Source organism: Lipophrys pholis, assembly GCF_963383615.2.
Source record: "Lipophrys pholis genome assembly, chromosome: 13".
NCBI classification, from domain to species: domain Eukaryota; kingdom Metazoa; phylum Chordata; class Actinopteri; order Blenniiformes; family Blenniidae; genus Lipophrys; species Lipophrys pholis.
Genome location: NC_137632.1, coordinates 8,759,837 through 8,783,888, shown reverse-complemented (window position 1 = coordinate 8,783,888; position 24,052 = coordinate 8,759,837). Strand labels below are relative to the sequence as shown.

The 24,052-nt window shown below is 41.6% G+C and overlaps 1 protein-coding gene across 1 annotated transcript; it reads right to left on the bottom strand.

The window, feature by feature from the left end:
* Positions 1 to 4,557: 4,557 nt before the first annotated feature.
* On the bottom strand, positions 4,558 to 23,853 carry LOC308119226 (gastrin-releasing peptide receptor-like; the record flags this gene model as incomplete). The annotated part of the gene is made up of 3 exons (XM_080479096.1): positions 4,558 to 4,872; positions 22,172 to 22,517; positions 23,444 to 23,853. 3 exons carry the CDS (start codon positions 23,851 to 23,853, stop codon positions 4,558 to 4,560), a joined length of 1,071 nt encoding a protein of 356 aa, XP_080335222.1.
* Positions 23,854 to 24,052: the final 199 nt, after the last annotated feature.

Genomic DNA, 24,052 nt, shown 5'->3' with positions numbered 1-24,052 from the left:
CAGGAGTGGAGTAAAGTCACCCAAGAACAATGTGAAAGACTGATGGAGGGCATGCCAAGACGCATGACAGCTGGGACTCAAAATCAGGGTTATTCCACCAAATATTAATTTCATAACTCTTCCTAAGTTAAAACATTAGTGTTGGGGTGTTTTAAAAATGAATATAATCTTGTTTTCTTGGCATTATTTTGAGGTCTGAAAACATTGCATCTTATTTGTGATTTTGACCATTTGTCATTTTCTGCAAATAAATGCTCTATATGACAATATTTTTATTTGGAATTTGGGAGAAATGTTGTCAGCAGTTTATAGAATGAAAATGTTCATTTTACTCAAAGATATACCTATAAGTACTAAAATTGCAGTGGTCTCTTAATTTTTTCCAGAGCTGTATATATATATATATATATATATATATATATATATATACATACAGTATATATCAGCCGATCGATCACACAGCGCTGCGTTTTGGGAGTCTGAATACGTTTATTTTTTATTTTCTTAAACTGATTCCCAAGAAATTTGCCACTAAACAACAAGAATGTCAGACTCCATGCTTCAGGTGGTACTAGTTGGTTAAATGAAGCGAGATATTGAATTTCTGGAATACGAGGAGGAGCCAGACTATTATCCGTGTCTTCTTTTGCATTTGTTGGTGTATTTCTGTGGCAGGTACAGCGTCACTTAGTTGCCTGGCTTATGTACTGCATCGTTTTGAGCCACGTCCAGTGATGTGTGGAAGGAAATCTTATTAGGAACGTCATATTCTGGATTCAGGATCCAGAAAAAAAACTTTGACTTCGAATATAATATAGAAATTGTGAAGAAAGTTTTCAATAAAGTTTAATAAACTATGTGCTGAGGCAGAAGACATTAAAAATCTAAAATGTAATATCTTTCTTGCAGTCTCAGTTGTACAGCAAAGTCTTGACACCGTCCCGATGCCAACAAAGTCTGCAAAAGCACAATCATCTGAATGTTTTCTGGATCCCTTGCTTTCCGTCTGCGGTGGATACGAATCGTTTATTGACCAGAAACTTGTGTCGTGTTTATCAAAGCTGTGACACAGCAGGTCTGTGTACGAGGGAGTTATTATAGGTGGTTGGATTGGATGGACGCAGTCGTGAGATTCGGGGCTGTAAAAGAACTGAAGGAAGAAACTGCGTTTTTGCGTCTCAAGTTGCTGAAGGGGAATTTATCTCCTGCATTGAAATGCCACCCAGAAAGGTCACATCTGCACGAACCCGGGAGATATCCTCGGAACCGACTGAACTTGACATTTTATTATCTAAAGAGCAAAGAAATTTCCTCAGCCTTCAGCAGAAGTTCTTAATAGAGGGTTATGCGACGTGATGGTGCGTCTTCATTTGTCCATGTGTTGATGGGTCTCCTGCTGCTCGTCCCCGAATTTGACCGCTGAGAGAAAAAAATGTTCGGTTCACGCGGGGAGCGAACCGAGGATTTATACTGAGCCTGCGATCTGATTCAGACCTTCAGAGCTTCACTCGGGTGCGTTGCCCTCGGGGAGAAAGGTCACACCAGCGACACGATAAAAGGCTTTGATACAAATCATTTCTGCAGAAGATTTTGTATTTTTATTCACTGTCAGGGGTTAACAACGACAGAAAGCGTCCAAATGGGACAAGGGACAGACATAGTTCAGTTTTACAGAAATATCCAGACAATCCAGTAAGTTTTCACATCAACTAGTGTCGTCTCATGCACATTGTGACCACATTCATCACAAAGGAAAGTTTCAGTAGTTATACACTCATCACAGGTACAAAGGGTACTAAACTCCATATTGAATTTCTCGGTTGTTTTTTTTTTTACCTCTAGAATTGTTGTAAGTTAAAGAAGTTCACTTAGCAAGCTGAGACACTGGGGGGGAAAAAAACCCATTAAATTAAACAACAGCTCAATAAATACAGAAAATATCTTGATGTGTTACACTTGCACGAGCCTGAGAAACATTAATGATCAGCAAACAGCAGCTAAAATACTAATGAACAACATGAGCAAAGCAAAAAATGTAACACGGTGTAACTTTACACAAAGTAGAGATTCAACTTCTTCATTTAAGTAGAAATAACAAAACTACAGGTTCTGAAAATAACTCAAGTATAAAATCAATATTTCATCTTACGGCATCTTGAACCTGTTTTTTGGGGGATGTTGAGGTTGTACACACACACACACACACACACACACACACACACACACACACACACACACACACACACACACGCACACATTAAAGCTGTTATTGTAATGTTGTTTAATCGGTAATGACACAGGTTGTGATTCAATTTAGTTCAAACTACAAACTGTCGTCTCAATCAAAATAAAATTACAATTAGAAATAAAAATTCATTAGAGACACTTGAAAAATGAGATACAAACATTTTCCTACCTTTGATTTTACATACATATTACAAACAAGAACAACATTCTTGAAAATAAACTGTTCAGTTTGAATGTTTCTGTTGACATGTTCAAACCACAGATAAAAAAGATCCCAATAACAATAACAATAGCGTACGGCTGTTTCAGGCATGGTTGACCCTGCGAGCGCTTCTTTTCCTCACTTAATATGAAAACAGATAAAAACACCTTCCTTTGTTTAATTTGACATCCAAACTGAAATAATGTTTCACTTTACCACAGACAGTAAAATACAGACTACCGGCACGTTTATTACTGTTGCGTTTCACGACCGAGAAACATTCACAAAAATAGAGGCATCAGCTCTTAAAACAGGCGGCTCCAGATTTAGTTTGATTCTGTTGATCGCGCTTCTTTTGCTCTTATGGCTCCTGAGATACGCGAAATTCCCTTTTGTATCGTAGAAAATACATGAAGGTCATAACAAGCCCAAATATCTTGTGAGACTACTATTGAAGATCTCATACCAAACATAAAAAGCAGAATTAAAGCTCAACAGATGAACATAAACATGTATTTCAAGGAGTATGAGGTAAAACATGCACAATTAACAAAAAAAACCAACAACACTTGACTACAAGCAAAGGCGGACACAGCCTTCATCATCCTAGCAACAACGACGACAAAGTAATCATCTATATAAAGTACGTTACTTGTTACCATGGTAACACCACAGGTGCTGTTAACATTGTCATGTGGTTATTTCTGATTCTGTCCATAAATAAAGATTAAAAAAAAAACTGTGTACCTTTCTTTACTTCCATCTGTAAGTGTACAAAGCAATGTGCTTTTAATTTCACGCAAGTCGATTATCATCTCTCTTTTTCTACTTAATCTTCTGCATCCCCACAGTGCTCTGATCATTTCCTCCAACGCTTACATCTATGATCTGTGCAGCTGGTTGTTAATGGGAGAATGTGATTAACAGTGTAAAGCACTTTGGGGACCCCCCCATGCGGTAGAAAAGCAATATAAGTGAAATCCATTTACCGTTCATCATCTTACATAGTGCTTTATCCTCTATACATCTCAGGACTAATTGCCAGGATATACATTTTCTCCTGTTTATTGGACTGCTTAAAGCTCATCACATTCAAATCTTCCTACTTTAAATGATAATTACAGATATCTTTAAATGACACAAAACCCATGGCTTATGTAGATTTGTTGCCATTTTGACCACATGTTAAAAAAAATAAAAATAAATACATTGACCTTGTTGCAGTCAGAAGGCAACAAGGTCAGTGATTTGATTTGAGTGTTTCCAGATGGTTGGCAGATGTGTACATTAGAAAACAGTTGTGGCCCAAGTGTGGTTTTCATTTGGTTAAACGCTTGCATGAGAAATTATGGCAGCAGTGGTCACAGTACACAGACAACAAGTGCAGAATGAAGAATGTTTCACAAGATGTAAAGTGGCAGTAAATGTTTAGTGTCGGCTGTTATTAGTGATTAATAAATGAAGCATGTTGGTATCAAAGCTGAAAGGGACTGATGAAGTGTAAAAGACCCTCATGAGGACACGGCTAGAGGGATTCAGGTTATTGTATTAGTCCACAACTATTCTCCCAAGAATAACTCTCTTTGTCAGTCTGTGTGCTGAAGAACATTTTCTTGTCTTTTCTGTCGTTTTGAAGCAAACCAACAGTGTTTCAACAGTGAACTGGCGACACGTAGAGCTAAAACAGTGGCTCTGAGGTTAATGCAATGTCACCAGCAGAGAACATGAATGTGCATTTTAGAATCTCTGTATAAATAGGATCCAGTGGATAAATGGTGTAAAGTTGCTCAGACCACTGTACTGTGTAAAGGCCAAAAGCTTCAGTCAAACCTGCTACTTCTGTAAATGATGCAATACACCACCTAGTGGTCCAAATTTGTATTACAAGACAAAAACAGGTAGGGCAATTTAGGAAACCGTTACGCGGTTAAGAACATCGTCTCTGGGATGTCATTGTCTCTGAAGCTGGTCTCATTTGGTAAAATAGTTAAAGGTAAACGTCTTCACAAGAAATGTGAACATTACAGTCACATTAAAACTTTGTATTTTAGTACGAGAGGACGATTCTGGCATTCGATGGCCAACAAGTCCTTCTTAACAGCACTCCCTCACACAGTGGTTATATGCGTGATTCCACTATTCTGGCTGTGCAGATTTCTGGATGTGAAGCAGAACAGCAGCTGCCTGCTGAAGTGTTTGCTGAAGCTCTTGCTCATCAAGTATAGAGCGAACGGGTTCACACAGGAGTTGGTGAAGGCTAAGATGCGGGCGCAAACGCTTGCGATGAAGTGACCCAGCGAGGTGTCCACCTGGCCGTAGTGGAAGGAGCGGTACAGGTAGATGATGTGACTCGGGAGCCAGCAGACGGCGAACAGGCCGACGAACACCAGCACGGTTCTGGCAAGACGCTTTCTGGACTCAATCTGACGGAAGAGAAAAGAGCATTTATAATCTAATCATATCAGCCATTAAATATCAGTTCATTGAGTCAGTCCATTCAATTGGAGTAATACCTTTGTCTCAGTGTGCATGCAAAGGAATGCATTCAACAATTTATCGTTTAACTCCACAATCAGTTTGTCATGTCCAAGCCTTTTTGGGTTGACTTACAATATACACAGACCACAAATGCTGAATTGTGGCCTCTGAGTTTTGTATCCAGCTCTTCCATAATTTTGGGGATTTTCAAACAATCTTATAACCATCAGTTTAAAGAATCAGACCGTCATCCTTTGGGAATACTACATGCTGTTTGATCATCGCCAGGATTAATCACATGGGCAGACCACCTCAGCCCGTTCCAGTCCGACTCGTCTGTACACAATCAGGGTCAAATCCACTCTCAATGACATTATCTTGGTGTTACAATCCCACTTCTGACCTATATGTAAAAGACCCCCCCCCCCCCCCCCCCCCCCGGTTTAAATATTTAAATTAATTCAATCCAGTATTAAAAGGAAAGATTTTGTTGGACGTCATGTGTGTCAGATATATTTGTAAATTGTTTTGACTTATATAAAACTCTTCCACTGATTAACAGCCCCAAAGCATTTTACAGTGGCAGTAACATTCACAACTAAGGGATTGATTTCTCGTTGCACCTCATGTCTTAGGAATGGGTAAAACTATGGAACTTGCAACGAGCCACTGAAGCAGCTTTCCTAATCTTTCTGTTAATGCTCAAAAAGTCTGTTCGAGAGAGCAACAGGCAGGACAGATGCATTCAGGTTAGGTGGGGTCCTTTACTTAATCAAACTTTATTTATATAGGAGTTTGCATGTAGCACAAAGTGCTTTACATATCAAAAACCCTGCAACAATCTCTCTCTTACCTCTGAGGGTTAGGGTTAGGGTTAGCCTGAGGCCCGTTTACACGACAACGTTTCACATGACAACGCCTAATCCGTTAAAAAAAAAAAGGAGTGTGTTTAGACTGCAGCAGCTGACACAGACACAACGATGTAGTTAGTATGCCAGGCCACAGGGAGGCGCTGTTGTTTGGTTCTTGTAATGAAACCACACAGACGTGTGTGCAGAGAACAATACACTATAAACGTGAAGAAAGTGGAGAGCACCCGACATCCACATGGCCCGATGACACATCGGATGTTATCAGGGGTGAGTCTCAACTATAAAACTACTGATATGGATAATAAAACTAGAATACAGACCGCGTCATACCACAACGGGGCGCCATGTTTGTTTACAACTGGATGAGCAGGAGGGAGGGTTAGATTTGCGCATGCGCAGTAACAGGTTTTGTAGCCCCAGGCGGTCTCTGCAGGAGGGAATAGTGACCGTGAAAGAATCTTTCCACCTTGGGAGCCGGATTAAAAACTTTGCGGATACAGCGCATCCGCACACTGGTGCCGTGTAAACGGGACCCCCCAAAAGTGAAGAAAGTTTTACGGATACACTCGTATTCGTTGTCGTGTAAACATGGTCATACTTTTACCAGGGCTGGGGTGGAGGGGGTAAGGTGTATGAACTTTTAACCTCAATTATTATTATTTTTTAACCAGGCAACTAGTGGACAGAAGGTACTGAGATGCAGAAAACCTTTGTTGAACAACTCATGCAGAGATCTGCATTTCATCTTTAGGTTCTTTTAGTGATGCTAAGGACAGTCGTCTCATCATACTGTATGTGGAGAAGGTAGGAGCCCTCAGTCTGCCGATTGTTTTCTAGAATCAATCTTCCATTGAGATGAGCACATTGAGACAATGTGGACCTGCTTTCAAAATCTTCTCCATGCTTTTCTTTAAGTCATGCCAATAAGAAACAACATGGGGCACTCCCAAAATACATGAAAATGATTGGCTTATTTTCACCACATAGTTGCTCCTGAGTTCGCAGCTAATAACTCGTTTAGGCAAGTATCCGGAAACACCGGCGTGAGTGCATTGACTCGGGTAGTGGTTAACCTGTGTGCCCCAGCTCAGTGTTCCACAGGGACGTTACTATCTGACAGGCTAGTTAGCGTCAATATGAGCTCACATGCTGGCGATGTTATCTCGGGTCAACACATAAATGTGGCGATGGCCAAGGTGTGCGTTCTACCTAGTGTATAAACCATTACGTTGTAACTCTGGATGTATGTTCAGGGTCATTTTCCTGTTGGAAGTTCAACCTCCGCCTCAGTCTCAAGTCTCCTGAAAGATTAACAGGTTTTCCTCCAAGATTGTCCTGTGTTTGGCTCCATCCATCTTCCCATCAACTCTGGTCAGAAGAAAAGCCTCCCCACACGATGATGCTGCTACAACTATATAGGCCGATGGCACTTATTTCTAGAATATGGCTCTGCACAGTAATGGATGAACTTTATAGAACTTGTTCGATGATTTTTCCCTCTTTATTTTCCTTGGCTTCTCAGACCCTGAGGGCTCCTCAGAAGAGTTGCCCTCTGCTGACGAGGAGCCGGCCCTATCTTCTGCTGCGATGGACGAAAGCGAGGCCTCTGCTGAACCCTCGCAGAACGCTGAGGAGAACAGTGAGGAGAACGCCAGCGAAGGAGCCGCAGGAGAGATGATGGAAGGTGATGGAGAGGAAGGCGAGGATGGATTGGAGAAGAAGTGAGTGTCACCAGAGAGATGCTCTGCAGTGTAAACACGGCGATATTTCACTCTATAATAGCTTTTCCATACGATCCTCACCTCTGCTGGTTGGCGGCAGGCTGCTCCTCTCATGGATGCAGCGTTGCTTTGCCGAACAATCTGACCTTTCACACCCACATTCTTCCCCTGTGTCATCGTTATCAGACGGATGTGTAAGTCCATGAGCCCGCGGTCACGGAGGCTGGGAGGTGAGGAATTTGGTATTGCTACAATTTGATGATTAATTTTATTCCTAAATCTGGTTTTGAATCTCCCAGGAGAGTAGCATCCACTGCTTGAATCTTTTCCTCAGGAAATTGTTTGGAAATTCCCCCTGAGCTGTTTCTCCTCATAGCTTTAGACCTCCTTTCCTTTTAACACTCCTTACTGAGGCAAAAAAATCATGTAGGAGGAGGTATTATAACACGAGTCTTTGAAATCCAACTGGACAATTTCGGGTTGGAAATCCACTCTGTCTTAGTGGGTTTAAACCCCGACACCCACCTGCATCCCGCTTTACCTTCACGGCAGCTTTGTGGAATGTTTCTCGCCCTCATTTATTATTGAGATGGATGGAAATCATGTTGTGTTCAAAATACAGTTTGTCATCTTTGTTTTCTGAAACTGTTGCTGTAAGTGGCAACACTTCACTGGACCAACTCAGCCGCTCCAGAGATTCTGTCCTTCCTTCATTCAACTTAATTCAATCTAATTTAGTCCGTCTATTGATTTCACTTTTTTTCTGATGGACTGTGCTTCACTTATAATTCAGAAACCTACATCCATCCATTCACCTTTTGTGTTGCTACATTTATTTAATTCAGGGCTTCTGGGGGCTAAAGGCAGGGTGCACTCTGGGTAATCACCATCAATACACCACTCTAGAGTCAGCTGTTGTTCTTGAACTTGTGTTTTTGGAGAAGAAATTAGAAACCTCCCACAGCCATGAGGCAGATGAACAAACTCCACACAGAAAGGATAGAAAAGAGGAATATGTGTCTGAGGCGAGTGCGCTAATCACTACTCCCCTGTGCAGCCTTGAGTTAGAAACAATTGTGCATCAGATCAACTCTACAGTCTAATATAGTGTTTCCCAAAATACTTTGACATGAAACCTGAAAATGTAGGGTCATGTTGCCCAAATCCTTACATTGGTCCAGGGCACTGCTCCACTTCTAAAAAAGAAAATTCTTAAGTTTTTCTTATTGATTGTGTGGCGCTGATGCAACAACTCAGTGAGGTTAATGCTCCATACATCCAGAAACACATCAGCCTCCATACATGAAAATACAGGTGTTTTCTTTTTTAAATCAGTACTCAAAACTACTGAGATACTCAGAAAACAAAATGCTGAAGTTAGAAATGTTTGCAGGTTCAGAAATCTTGTTTGATGCAGCAACATCCCAAAATCTAACAAATGTTGAGATTATTACATGGAGTAGAAAATGAGTTTCCTAATAACAGCTCCCTCAAGCTATACATGTTTTTACATCTTGCTTTTAAACTAAACTTTTATTTAGACAGAATTCTGTGTATTTATCTTGAAATGAACCTCATGTCTTTAGTTTTAAGGCCTTTGGTCCATTCAGACCTCAAATTGATGCTCACCTGAGCTCAGACCTCCTGTTTGGTCTCAGTTTGCTCCTTGAGTGATTATCAGGGTTCCAATGGCAGCGTCAGAGATTTGCTCAGCCTTGATTTGCTTCTTACATGTTTAGTTTCCCCCTAAACCCTGGTTATAAAATAGTAGTTAATTCAGGTACAAAATGATTGCTCAGGTAGGAATCAGAAATTGGATAGAGCATCAATGGATCAGTGGCCCACTTGGTGACAAGGCTGTGATCAAGAGACACACTTATTGTTTAATCTGCTTCATGTGAACAATTCTTAATGGAACAATCATTTATTATTGTTAATGAAATTAATACTGGAGGAGGGTCAAATAAGCCCCCTGTGTTCTTTTACCTTGTGTGATTAATAGAAGGGATTAGTACGTTCTTGGGTTGTAATCTGAAGTCTCCTCAATGCAAATCTACTAAAACATAGTCCTGTTTACTGTTTGTGTATTTACAGTCAAATCCAGTTTTTAAAGGTTGGTTTGCTTGCTGACATTTGACACGATTTTGGGATGTTGCTGATCGATCAAACAAGATTTCTGCACATGCAAACATTTCTAACTTGAGGGTTTATTTTTCTGTGAGTATCTGAGTAGTTTTGAGTTCTAAAAATGAACACCTGTAGTTTCATGCATGGAGGCTGATGTGTTTCTGGATGTATGTAGCATTAATATCACTGAGTTGTTGCATCAGTGCCAGACCATCAATGAGAAAGACTTAGATTTTCAAAATTAGAAGAGCTGAAAAGACCACAGAAAAAGATGACTGCAGATCACAAAGTAAGGTGCTTTATTTTGTGGACTATACAGTGCTGATTCAGCACCTGTGGACTTTCAGACCACAGTTTTAAATGTAGTAAAGTCATTCATCACAAACAAAATTGAAGAAATTGTATGTATTTTTACAGTTGATGGCAGTCATGAAAGGCCCAAGGGGGCGGGGCTTAAGTCCTTTCATCAGTGTTATGTCACACTATCACACTAGCCTTTGTGACATCACCCAACAGAGTTTACAGACCCGAGTGGCTTGTCAAATATCTCTTATTCTCACGAGCGACCAGTCCGTGAACATTTTTCACCAGAACTTCAACTATTTTTAAACTACCAGTACATTAACTTCATTCTATCAGTCCTTTAACTGGAGAAGTGAGTATATTGATTGTTTTTTTTGCTAAAATAGGTAAAGATGAAGTTTGCTTATCTATTGATGGAGTTAGTATTGAGAAGGTATCAGAGTTTAAGGTTCTGGGAATCATATTGGATGACAATTTGACATGGAAATCACATTATCATATGTTTTAAAAAAGCTGTCAAAGAACATTTTTAATTTAAACAAAGGTAAATATGTTGTTGAATGTTGTATTGTTCACTTATATCACCTTACTTGAGTTATTGCCCACACGTGTGGGGTTATACATATATGAGCAATTTATTGCCTTAGTTTTTAGTGCAGAAAAGAGAAAATTGAATCTTCCACAGATTTCAATTTAAAGAACATACCAATAGTTTATTTGATAAATCAGGGTCATTTAAATTTACAGAGATGATAGAACTACAAATTAATTATTACAGTTGATGGCAGTCATGAAAGGCCCAAGGGGGCGGGGCTTAAGTCCTTTTATCAGTGTTATGTTACACTGAGCCTTTGTGACATCACCAAACAGAGTTTACAAACCCGGGTGGCTTGTCAAATATCTCTTATTCTCACAAGCGACCAGTCCGTGAACATTTTTCACCAGAACTTCAACTATTTTTAAACTACCAGTACATTAACTTCATTCTATCAGTCCATTAACTGGAGAAGTGAGTATGTTGATTGTGTTTTTGCTAAAATAGGTAAAGATGAAGTTGCATTATCTATTGATGGAGTTAGTATTGAGAAGGTATCAGAGTTTAAGGTTCTGGGAATCATATTGGATGACAATTTGACATGGAAATCACATTATCATATGTTTTAAAAATGCTGTCAAAGAATTTTTTTAATTTGAACAAATGTAAATATATTGTCAAATGTTGTATTGTTCACTTATATCGCCTTACTTACTTCACTTTTTCAGCATTATATTTTTGTATTTTCAGCTCCAGCATTGTATTTGCTCCAGGAAATGCAAATTTTTCTAATGTCTTTTGTCATTTATCTTTTTTTCAGAGGAGACAAGTAAACACTGCGAGGACAGCTATTACGACAAACAGACACTCTATAGAGCCTAGTTCACATTCTCACAGTCGACAAATCAACAACCATGACAACCACGGTACCCATGTCTTTCCCCTACGTACAGCCTGCATACTGCTACGGCCCACAGGCTCCGCAGTACTGCATCCCACTTTACTATGTCCCGGTGTACTACGTCCCGGTGTACTACGTCCCACAAAACAACGTCCCACAGCCTCGCCAGGACGGCATCCCACAACCCCAACAGTGTGGGGTCCCACAAGATGGTGTCCCACAACCCCAACAGTACGGGGTCCCACAAAATGGTGTCCCACAACCTCACCAGTATGGCATTCCACAATATGGCGTCCCACAATATGGCGTCCCACAACCTTACCAGTACTGCGTCCCACAATATGGCGTCCCACAACCTTACCAGTACGGCGTCCCAGGGCCCCAACAGTACGGCGTCCCACAGGCTCCACAGGTTCCACAGTTCCACGTCCCACAGGTGAGTGTCTTCAATTGTTAGAATTAGAAAAATTAGATTTGAATAATCACCTACAAATACAACGTAAAACTGGTACGTTAGGTCTAGGCAGGATCTAGACCAGTATTATGAATGCCCTCATACTTCAAGCTTCAACATTTTATAGAACCTTAAATAAATCAGGGTATTTCTTAACTCCTGCTGCAACAGTGCCATCTGCTTTTACAGTACGTTCACCTCTACTCCTTCTACAGAATCCATTCATCTGGTCTGATTTGGCTGAACCAAAGAAATTGAATTTATTTGGTGCACTCCAGACTTTAGTCCAAAAACTACACTGACAGTGTATCTATGAAGTGAAGTACCATGTTTTTGTCAAAGAATTTGAAGCCAAAATCTGCTGTGCTAACTCGAACTTTTAAAAAAATGGAACAAAGACGCCAAAAGTAGACCTTTCCTGGTTTCTGAAGAAGGGCATTGTGACGTCTTCCTCCCTGTGTCTTTCTGTGGATGTTCAACGTGTATTTTCCCTGTTTGTGCCATCTTGTAGCAGTCACCACAGAGTGGACAGCAACAGCAGCCTGAGATGCCTCAGACTCATGAGATGTCTGAGGAGGCTGAGGAGGGACAGCAGCCTGAGAAGGAACAGCAGCAGGAGCAGGAACAGGAGCCTCAGAAGGAACAACAACTGCAGCAGCGAGAACAGAAACAGCTGACTGAGGAGCATGAAGAGGCACCGCAGCCTGAGAAGGAACAGCAGCAGGAGCAGGAACAGGTGGGGCAGGAGCCTTCTCAGGAACAGCAGCAGGAACATGGACATCAGCCTGAGGAACCTGAAGAGGGACAGCATTCTGAGAGGGAGCAGCCAGAACAGGTACAGCAGTGTGAAGAGCCTGAACTGGAGGAGAGCCATGAGCAGCCAGAACTGGTACCGCAGTGTGAAGAGCCTGAACTGGAGGAGAGCCATGATCAGCCAGAACAGGTACAGCAGTGTGAAGAGCCTGAACTGGAGGAGAGCCATGAGCAGCCAGAACAGGTACAGCTGCATGAGGAGGTACAGCTGCATGAGGAGGTACAGCAGCATGAGGAGCCTCAGAAATGTGAGAGCCTACAGCAGCATGACCAGCCAGAACAGGGAGAGAATTCTCAGCATCAACAGACATCAGCACAGCCTGAACGGCAACAGGAGCCTGAGAAGAAACCACTGAACGTCCTGAACGTGTCAGCGAACAACGATGTTCAGCTGAATAAATGTGCGACTGCTTGGAGGCCCGGCTTTCAGAGAAGGAGCACTGTGAAGGATCCTGAGGCACAGGAAACAGAGGTACAGACAAACACACTACCTACACTACACTAATATTCCTGAATAAACTCTGTTTAGTTAATGAGCTTCAAGCTAACATAAACTAACAGAATCCATCATAACTTAATTCTGCATAGATTAGAGGAGCAAAACGAGTCGCTCTGAATGAAAAAATTACCTGAAGATATTTTTGAGTGGTTCATCAACAATGACCCAGAAAGATTGACTGAGACTGTTTACCTGTTCAGAGAAATGACATGACCAGGAGTAACAAGATAATTGTAATAATCGGTTCTGACAAGCTTACAAGCACTTCAGAAATGTCATTAGTTCATTTCAGTTCAGTTAATTATCGGATTTGTTTGCATGTGTGCATGTAAATGGGCCAATTGATTGATGATCTCAGTGATTAACCACATCTTCTAATTGGTTCCCCCCAGGAGCTCTTGAGGAAATTCCGGAGTATCCTCAACAAGCTGACTCCGGAAAAGTTCGACCGGCTGATCAAGCAAGTGACTGAGCTGCCAATCGACACTGAGGAGCGGCTCAGAGGGGTCGTTGAGCTCATCTATGAGAAGGCTATCGACGAGCTCAACTTTGCCACAACTTATGGGAAGATGTGCTGCTGCCTGGCAACTGTAAGTGTGCTTTATTATTTATTAGAATATAGAGAAACATCAGAGTGGACATTTTAAAACAAAGGACATTGGCTTTTAGTTGTTAATTTGTTTGCTCGGAAGATGTTGGTGGAATTCCTGAATCCAAACTGAATGCAATGTAATTTTCTACCACTGTGAATGATCCTGTCAGAAGAACTGTTGTCTTAAGAGTACCTAGAAATGATGGATGGATGTAGAAATGTCTGCTTTGTGCCACATTGTGGAGCGTTTGTAGTGGTTTGCTTCTTCTCCTAACCTCAACCTGTCTGTGGTTCACAGTTGAAGGTGCAGATGCCCGGCAAACCCAACAGCACCGTCAGCTTTCAGAAGCTGCTGTTGAACTGCTGCCAGAAAGAGTTCGACAAAGACAGAGTGGATGATGCAACGTTTGAGAGGAAGCAGAAGGAAGTAGACTCTGCTGCATCGGTATGCATTGATTACAATTCTCACAAAAATATGTCTGAATACCTCACCGAGGCTGATATTCATATTTGCTATTTGCACAGTGCTAATCTTTGTTTGTCTTGTTTTCTCTAGTCGACGGAGCGCCGACGGCTTCAGGAAGAGCTAGAAGAAGCCAAGTGCAAGGCCCGAAGGCGCTCCATTGGAAACATCAAATTCATTGGCGTGCTGTACAATTTGAAGATGCTGACCGGCTCCATCATGCATGAGTGTGTGGGGAAGCTTTTCAAGATCAACAGTGAAGAGTCACTGGAGTGCTTATGTAGGCTGCTCACCACCTCCGGCCAGACTCTCGACCTGACGAAGTCCAAGGTGAGACTGATGAAGCCGATTCATCGATTCTACATTAATGTTTGAGCAGAAGTTACTGGTTTGATAATTGAGAAAAATACACTTATTAGCTCTCTTATTGAAAATTACAAAAATATATTTATGTTGGATTCAAACTTGCATAGAGTGAATGATGGTAGAGCACTAAAAGGGGGGTAACTTAGCTTATCTGCAGAAAGTGAGAATACATAAACAACCAAATGCATGAAGGTTTCCTGTTGGGAATTTATCCTAAACCAGCTGTACTGTACTGCTGAGATGCTTGGAGAGACACAAATGACCCAAAGACCATCAGGCTACATTTGTACTGTACTGCCGTCGCTTTCACAACAACAAACAGGGAAAATGCTATGAATCAAACCAGTCGAGTGAAATAAGTTGTAAATCCTCCAAAACTGCTATTTATTGTTGTGAAACAGAGAAACACAAATATAACACTGTGTCACCTTCTCCATGTTTTTTCCATCAGTCCCGAATGGACCAACATTTCACCCAAATCGAAACAATCATCAAGGAGCGTAAAACGTCATCCAGGATCCGCTTTATGCTTCAGGACGTGGTGGACTTGAGACTGGTGAGTGTTTGGTTTAGAGGTTTGTTTGGTTTTCAGCCCTCAAAACACTGATACAACTGCACGGACAAGTTAGTTTGCAGAATGAATAATGAAATACATTTGTGTTTCTCAGAACAACTGGGTCCCAAGGAGAGCCATCCAGGGCCCAAAGACCATCAGTCAGCTCCACATGGAGGCTGAAATGGAACATGTTGAAGAGCAGAGGAAAGTTCTTCAGCATATGGACTTCAAGAGACAGACAGGTGAGACCCACGGTCCAAATCCTCTTTAAGTCTTAGAATGACATCGGCACAACCCCAGTGACTCAGGAAGCCTGCATACAGGCAGACTTCCTGTCCCTCGGCCTGCAGAGATGCTATTGTGTCCAACAGCAGACAGGAAGAGTCCTTACTTCCATCCGTCTTGTAGCTGACGTATAATATGGCGTCATGTATAGCAGAAATAGTGAAACATGAATAATTCAATATAATATGAAAAACTAACAGTTACGCTTACAGTTAGCAGGAGCTGTAGCTACTTGGTAGGAACTGTAACAAGACATACAACCAAACTTAGTAAAATATTCAGACACACAATATTTTAAACTAGAGACACTTTTAGACAAGCTGAAATTCAGGACCAAGCCTGGATTTGAGGAAATACACTTTAAATACAATGTTGCTGGACCTCTGACGCCTGCGTAAAATTGTTGAAAAACTGTATAATATGGGACCTTTGATAAGAACACTTCTGTGGTTGTGTGTTCCCTCCTAGATCTTCGCAGCCAGAGAGAGCTGGACTATCAGCCAGAAGAAACTGTGCGTGAGACAATCTATAGAGATCTCATTGACCCCAACAAGATCCTAAAGTTCTTGAAGGTGAGACTCACTACAGTCAGGGCTGAGCTTCACCTCTCAGTAACATCACCAGCAGCTGGATGGAAACTCTAAACTTTTCTTCCTGCTGTTTTAACACAGGCTCCAGTAGGTGAGGAGACCCAGCTGCATATGCCAGATCACAACGCCTGGAAGCTTGGCGGTAGAGGATGGGGAAAATCCAGTGACTCAGGTAAGATCTCCTCCTGAGCTGCAGCTTCAATACATGGGAATGTCAATTGGGTAGAAAGCCGCCCAATCTGGCAGCACTGATCTTCTCCCCGACATTGGCCAGAAGTAGACACAGAAACAGCATGTTCTCATGGCTGAAATTCAGGACCAAGGCTGGGTTTGGAGAAATACACTTTGAATACAATGTTGTTGGACTTCTCACACCTGTGTGAAATTGTTGAAAAACTGTTTAACATTTGACCTTTAAAAAGTACATTTCTCATTGTGTGGTGGTGTGTTCCAGATATCCTCTTATGTCCACAAGTGCAGCGACAGCAGCCACTGCAGAGCATGCAGGAAGCTCCTCAAACAGAGAAGAAGAACATCCAGGAGACACCTCAGAATAAGACCAAACAGAGGAAAGGCTGCAGGGGACGGAGAAGAGCTCAGTGCTAATTCCTCCCAAAGGGCTTTTCCACCAAAAAGAACCAGGAGCGAGTTCAGGGCCGGTGCCAGAGCCAGTTCTTAAATGAGCACCGCCATAGAACCGGTTCTTTTTCCACCGTTAACGGAGCCAAGTGAGAGCCACGTCATTGCGTCACTGCAAAACGTCGTACGTCACTGATTTCACTAATTTAGCCTTGACAGCGCTTATACAAGAACCAGGAGACGGACTGTAACATCGGTTTAGTTCGGATTGCTCCATCTAGTTTGGTAGTTTGGTCTCGGGAGCCTCGGGTGCAGACCAAACTAGATGGAGCAATCCGGACTAAACCAATGTTACAGTCCGTCTCCTGGTTCTTGTATGAGCGCTGTCAGGGCTACATTGGTGAAATCAGTGACTTGTCACGTTTTGGAGTGACACAATGATGTGGCTCTCACTTGGCTCCGTTAACGGTAGAAAAAGAACCGGTTCTATGGCGGTGCTCATTTAAGAACTAGCTCTGGCAGCGGCCCTGAACTAGGCCCTGGTTCTTTTTGGGGGAAAAACCCTCCCTGCGACTAACGCAGGAGGCCGAGGAGGAGTCGGAGGACAATTAACGAGGGAGACTCCCGGGAGACGTGTCGTAGTTGGACTGCATCCTTTCATCAGAGCAAAATTTCTCGATGGATGCGTGGGCAGGACAAGGCTTTTACTGCTGGAAGTGTTTCTTCTTCTTTACTGTTTGAAGTCCATGATTGGAACTTTGGATTAAAGTTTGTGGACAAAAAAGTCATAATTCTCGTGATTCTTTCTTTTGATCAGTGGAGAAGAGGGTTGAAGGACACTTTTTCTTCTCTCTGGTCTCATGTGTGACATCAGTGCCTGGTAACATGAGGTGGTTTTTGTGATTTGGATCAAGAGAAGTTGGTTGAAGTGACCGGTATGAAGAATCACATGAAGCCGTGAAAACGCTCTGATGCTTGTGTGCATGTCACAACTTCTGTCCGTCCCATGCTTGTGATTCAAATAGTCTTATCTCAACTTGGACAATTTGCACATGAGGTGCATATTTCTCATGAGGCAAAAATAATTGTATTAATCCAGAAATAATTTTCCTCACAGAGATTTAAAAAGTGCCTGTAATGGCCTCTAAAACTAGCAAAGGTACAAAATGAGACTGAAGGATTACTAAAAGTGAAATCACAGGACTATAAGAGGAAAGTAAAGAAAATGACACTGTAGAGTAAATCTTTCTCACGATGGACATCAGAGGGAAATGTGACATGGATTAGAAGTTACCATGTAAAGTTGGACCACACAACAGCCATTGAGAGATTAAAAATGTTGTACATTGTTGAAGAGATACAAAATGACCTCATAGAGATGCAAACAACCCGAATGTGTCCTCAGTTTTATTTGTTTGTGTCCCGTGAGACATCTGTCACAAATCTTTGTTTTGCAGCAGAGGATTTCTGACGTGTCCGTTAAAATCTCCTTTTAGTAAAAAGCCACTCAAGATAAACCTCGAGTGACTTTCTCCTATGCTTTTCAAAAATCCATGAAACAATGTGTATGTGACCAAATTATTTCAGTTTGAATTCAAATTAAACACCAATAAATCTTTATTAAAAACATCATAGCGAAATTATGCTCTGCTGTACCCCAGGGCGTTATGCTGGTACCATGATTGTTCCTCAGTGAATTATCACTGAACATAAGATTCAAATTAAATTATTTAAAGGGGGAAAAAACTAAATAAAATTTTTTCATTCACTTATCCAAAAATATTATTGAGTGGATTGAGATTCCAAAAGTATCTCGTACATTTAAATTTTTTATTTTATTGATAGGAATTTGTTTTATTGATTGTGTTATCCATCTACAAAATGCATCATTGGTCTCCTTTTAGGTTTTTGATGTGAAATCTTTCATATGTAGAGTATATTTATCATCTCTGTGGGATCCAAACACATAGCCAGGTTCAAACTAAAGCAAAGTGCAGTGAGATGAATTTGGCAATTGGAAACGCAGAAAAGTGGATCAAAACTCGTAGCAACGAAGCAGCTAACAACACTGACCGACAAAGACAAACTGAGTGCTTATGCACGAACCGGGAGGAAGGACTTGATGCAACGCAGGCGGAAACACTTAAAATCTAATCAGAGAAGAAGAACAGAGGACAGAGTCACCAGACACTCGAGGCAAGAGGGGACAGAAAAGAAAAGTACTCAAGGAAACACGCCGCGGGCATGAACTCCAAAAGTGAAGAACAAAAGAAGCAGTATTGTACAAAATGGATAAAACTATTAACTAAAGTTGGTGTACTGATTTGATTTTTAAGGTACAGTAATATAACAGTTGACTCAGTAAGTTTTTGACAGCAAGAAAAATGACTGTAAAAACCATCTGACAGTCTGTCATTGTGAAACAATTTCACATTCATTTCCATGTCACTTCCTGCTGGTGATTCACTGTAGGTTTCTTACCGCACTTTCTGTTAATTTATACAATTATACCTACCTCGCCAAACTCTCATTATATCCTCCAGCTTCACCTAAAGTGCTCTAAAGTGCACACCTGACCAGTCTCACCCGGACCCCCTGACACCCGGAGCTCTTCACGTGTTCATGTTTCCTGGCCGAGCACATGCAGCCGCAGTCTCGACTCCTCACAACAACAACAGCAAAAACAAAAGAAGATCTGAAATGTGTGTGACTGAGGTCGCCCCTCCAGCTTCTAACAGATGCAACCTCACGTTTGGTATTAAGTTTGATCCCAGCGTTTTTGACCTGAAGCAGTTGAAGAGGAGCTGAGCAGCGTAACGTTCAGGAGTCAGAAGGATCTGTGTGTCTTTCTTCATTTACTGTGTTTTGTCTCCATCGTCCATCACAAATAGTGATAACCCACATTAAAGCTAAAATATCTGAATAAAATTCTGCCAAGATAGTAATATTGTATGTTATATTTGACATCCTTTTAGTTAACTCTCATTGGTATTTATAAGTATTCATACCTATAGGGTTTTTTTTAAAACACTGTTTTTGTAAAAAGAAAAAGAATTGCCACACAACTTTATTTCAAGTCAAAGTGATTTTGCATTATTAAAATATATAGTTTAAAATAAGTATTGGTAGAATATTGACCCCGTTTAAAGTGACTAGAATAATGCACTAGAGGCCCAGCTGGTTAATGGAAACAGTGTCAGAATTAATGACCTTGATGAGTGACGAGTGACTGTACAATAAAACACCAGCATTCCTGAGGTTCAGTCTTGGGTTCATCACTAATCCTGCTATAATTACCACATGAAAAAAAAAACACTGTAAGCAAATCAGAGAAAGAAAAAAAAACCCCACTGGATTAAGTTAAATCCATCAACAAATTGATTAGGACACCTATTCAAATCTGCTTTGACCTCTTCATTCTCACAAACTGACTTGACATACAAGGAACCGGTCTGATGGGTGAGACGGCGGCACTGATCCACGATCTACTGGAAGAGGATTCTTTGGTATGAAACAAAAAATCTTAGACCAGATCAGACCAGACTGAGCTTTTGACAAACATCAAACATTTGCTATTACCACAAATGCTTTTTCTCCATAACGAAGCATGGTGGTGGCACCATCATGCTCAAGGGATGTTTCTCAGCAGCAGACCCTGGACGACTTGTGAAAGTAGAGGGAAGAGTGAAAACAGAATTTTACATTTTTGCCCATGGGTGCCCAAACAATATGAAGAATAGCCTACAATCATATAAAAATCATTGTGTTGCTCACGGTTATTTTACTTAGGATTTCTTTGTTTTCATATAATCCATTATATATAGCCTATTTTGATGGACTTGGAATATCGAGAGGGTGCTGGTCTATTCCGGGTCAGAGAGAGAGAGAAGGTTCTGGCTCGAAAAACACTTATTTGGGTGAAGATTTATTCTTCAAAGCATGCACCAAAAAGCATCGCAGAAACGGCTCAGAGACAATGAGGTGAATGTTTTGACGTGGCCAATTCAAAGTCCCGATTGGAATCCAATCGAGAATTCGTGGCTGGATTTGAAAACAGCTGCTCATGCCTCATCCCCTAACAACCTGAGAGCTAAATCTGTTTTGCAAGGAAGAATAGAGAAAAAAAATAAATTGCAGAGTCCAGACAAAAGAGCTCGTTTAAGACAATTCAGAGCTGTGATTGCTGCCGAACACTGACGTGAAGGGAATGAATATTTATGTCATCATTGGCATCACCTGAGATGTTTTATTGTTGTGACTTTAGCATGTTTTGATACGGGTGTGATACACACTCCAATTGCTCAAAAAATGTTTTTTGTCAGTAGCTGATCTGTAGGCAACACAAGTCACTTGTTGAGTTGACTTTTAGTTTGAAAGAGACAGCTCAGGTAAGACTGACTGTCCTGAATCATTTATTACAGTCTTGCCTTTACCGCATACGGTAATTACATTCCTTACACCAGCTTTTACCACTACACACATTTGGAAGCTTTGTGTTTTATTACATTCACACTGTATTTGCTTATCATTTATATGATTTCCTTTAATTTTATTTTTATGTTTTTTACACTTCTCCCCTTCTTTTTTTTTTATCTCAAACCTCCCTCTGAGCACATGTGGAGCCTGGATCGTCGTCTTTGTGTTTATCTGTACTCTTGTTCTTGTCTGGAGAACCAACAGGCGTACATGCTTGGATGTACTTGTATTTGTTTGTATTCGTAATGAATGAGTTTGCATTGGGCAAAAGCCACTGTGTACATACTGTATAGCCGAGATCTTCTGTTTATTCTTCCTCTTTGTTTTGTGGAGGGGAGAAAACAAACACTTTTGAATAAACCTGTATGTTTCTAAGTACAGTACAGTATAGCTACATTATTTACTACACCTAACCCTCATAGGCTGACAGGACAGCCATAGCAGAGCTTTTTATTTTTTGTCCAATAATGTTATTTGTGAAATAGAAATAAACTGCTTCTGCCTCCCTTTCTTTGAAGACAAAATCTTTAATACAAAGCTTCAGCATCAGCGGTATGAGCCCTGCTTGTTAGAGATACATAGATAGATACCTTACTGCTCCCTGTGGAGAGATTCACTGTTGGTGTGAAATTGAAATGAAAATCTCCAAGTATCACACATGAGTAAAGTTCAGACTTCAGCAAATGAGCCGGCGAGCACACGAGCAAAATTCGATTGATACGGACCAAACCTGCCAATTCTGAACACATTCTTTGGTCATGTATAACAAAAAAAAAAAAAAAACTCAAGGTGGTGTCACCAAACACAGTGGGCATCAGACCTTCTTTAGTGTTTAAAGTACAAATGAAAAGTATAAAATATGAGTAATCCTCTAGTACCTTAGCAAACAGCATTAAGTTGGAGAGGCGCATCACAAAACTTTGGTTCGATGTTGAGCATTAAAATAACTGGCAAATAAAACCAAAATTCACATCCCCTCATTAATATGACTGATTGCTGCTTCACCTTTATGTTTCATTCTTGTGATGAAAGAAGATGAAGCAGTTAGAAACATCAGGAACATTTATATTTATAAGAACCCAGTGTGATACACCGAAGAAGAGGAGTCAGACCTGTCTCTGGAGATGCAGCCGGCCCTCAGCAGGAAGGTCGGCGGAGCTCCTCACCAGACTGTGAGCGATGAAGCAGTAGTACACGGATATGATGAAGAGCGGGACGATGTAGAAGATGAGGAAGGAGGCGGTGGAGTGGATCTTGGGATGCAGGTCCCCTGTGTGGGGGTAAGGTGCACAGGTGACAAAAGTCTCATTGGTCTGGCTGGTGGTGAAGGCGTGCAGGTCGGAGAAGACGGCTTCGGGGATGGCCAGAGTACCAGAGAGCAGCCAGATGGCTCCGGCCCGGAGGCCCACGTTGAGGGTGGCACTGGACCGGTCCAGTGGTTTGACGATGGCTTTGTACCTTCAGAAAGAAAAGTAAGGCATGAAGATGAATCCCTGTTGGGTTTCATTAGGACTGAACGTCTTAGAATTGGACTTTGTCATCACTATGTACAAAAAGAGACAGAAGCCATTGTGTGCGTGTGTGGTGGGGGGGGGGGGGGGGGGGGGGGGGGTTCTCTGGAGAAAACTAACATATGCACAGGGAGAACATGTGAACTACACACAATAAGAGCTCGCAAAGATTTTAACAAAGGCTTTCTCACTATGAGGTGAGAAATATGTATAATATCATATTTTATATAATAGTATAAACAAAAAGCAAACAGAACCATGGCACAGTTTTTCACATGGCCTTGCTTCTTTTCTTTTTTTTTTGTCACTGCAGGTTTCTCTTTTATCTTGCATGAAAAGAAAAGATGAAAAAAAAAGATAAGATGAAACCTAATTAATCACACAGCAGGGAAATTCCAGTGTCAGAGATAAAGACCCAGTATTTACAAAATTGTATATATATATATATATATATATATATATATATATATAACCTTCACACAATTCGAATAAAGACAATAAGTATAAAATTACAATAGTTTGCGTTTAGATAGTGCAGCTATTTTATAGTATGAAAAACCTCACACCCACGCAGAGAGAACAAAAAGTCCCCAAACCTGCAAAAGTCTCAGTGCAACCAGTTGTGTTTTATTCTATTTGTGGGATTTGTTTGAAGAATAGAGTAAAATCTGTTGGTCTCTGAGAAATGTTTTAAAAGTTCAAACATTCTTTTCAGAAAACAGGGAATCGAGATAATATTAAGGTATACATTAGAGAGGATTTTTACGCATTAAAACGGTCATCGATGCGCCATCATGTAGTATAATTCAAGGTGTTGAGGGTGAAACACGTTACTTGCGGAGAAGTTGAAGGTGGCGTGTGTGAGACGGGTACCGGTCTGCGGAGAGCGCGGTGAGCGTGAACACGGAGACTCCAACCGAGGTCAGCTGCACGAACGGGATGAGTTTGCATCCCACGCGCCCGAACAGCCACCGGTCCACCAGGTAGCGGCTGGCGTCCACCGGGGCGCAGGTCAGCAGCAGCAGCACGTCGCCCAGAGCCAGGCTGGACAGGAACAAGTTGGGCACCGTGCGCATGGACTTGACCAGCAGGCACGTCTTCATCAGGGTCACGTTCCCGACCAGTCCCACCGCGATGATGAGCCCGTACACGGCGGCGATCCCGATCCCGGGGGTCCAGATGTCGTACTGCCCGCCTGTTGCGTTTCTGAGCACCGTGGAAACATTGAGGGGAAGCCCCCCGCCGTCCTCCGGGGGCAGAAGAAACGGGTCCTCCAGAGACATGTCGGTGCGCTTCGCTTTGTCAACTCTGCGCGCCTGTTGGAGCCAAACGGTGGAGATGGAGAAGAATGGCTGATCTGATTGAACGTCCACCTCCCCCCGTGTCTTCAGCCGGGTGGGTTCACCATCTGCTCGAAATATCCACACTCCTCAAAGGACCTGCACCAACAAATTCCATTCTGTGTTGTCTGAATGTTCAATC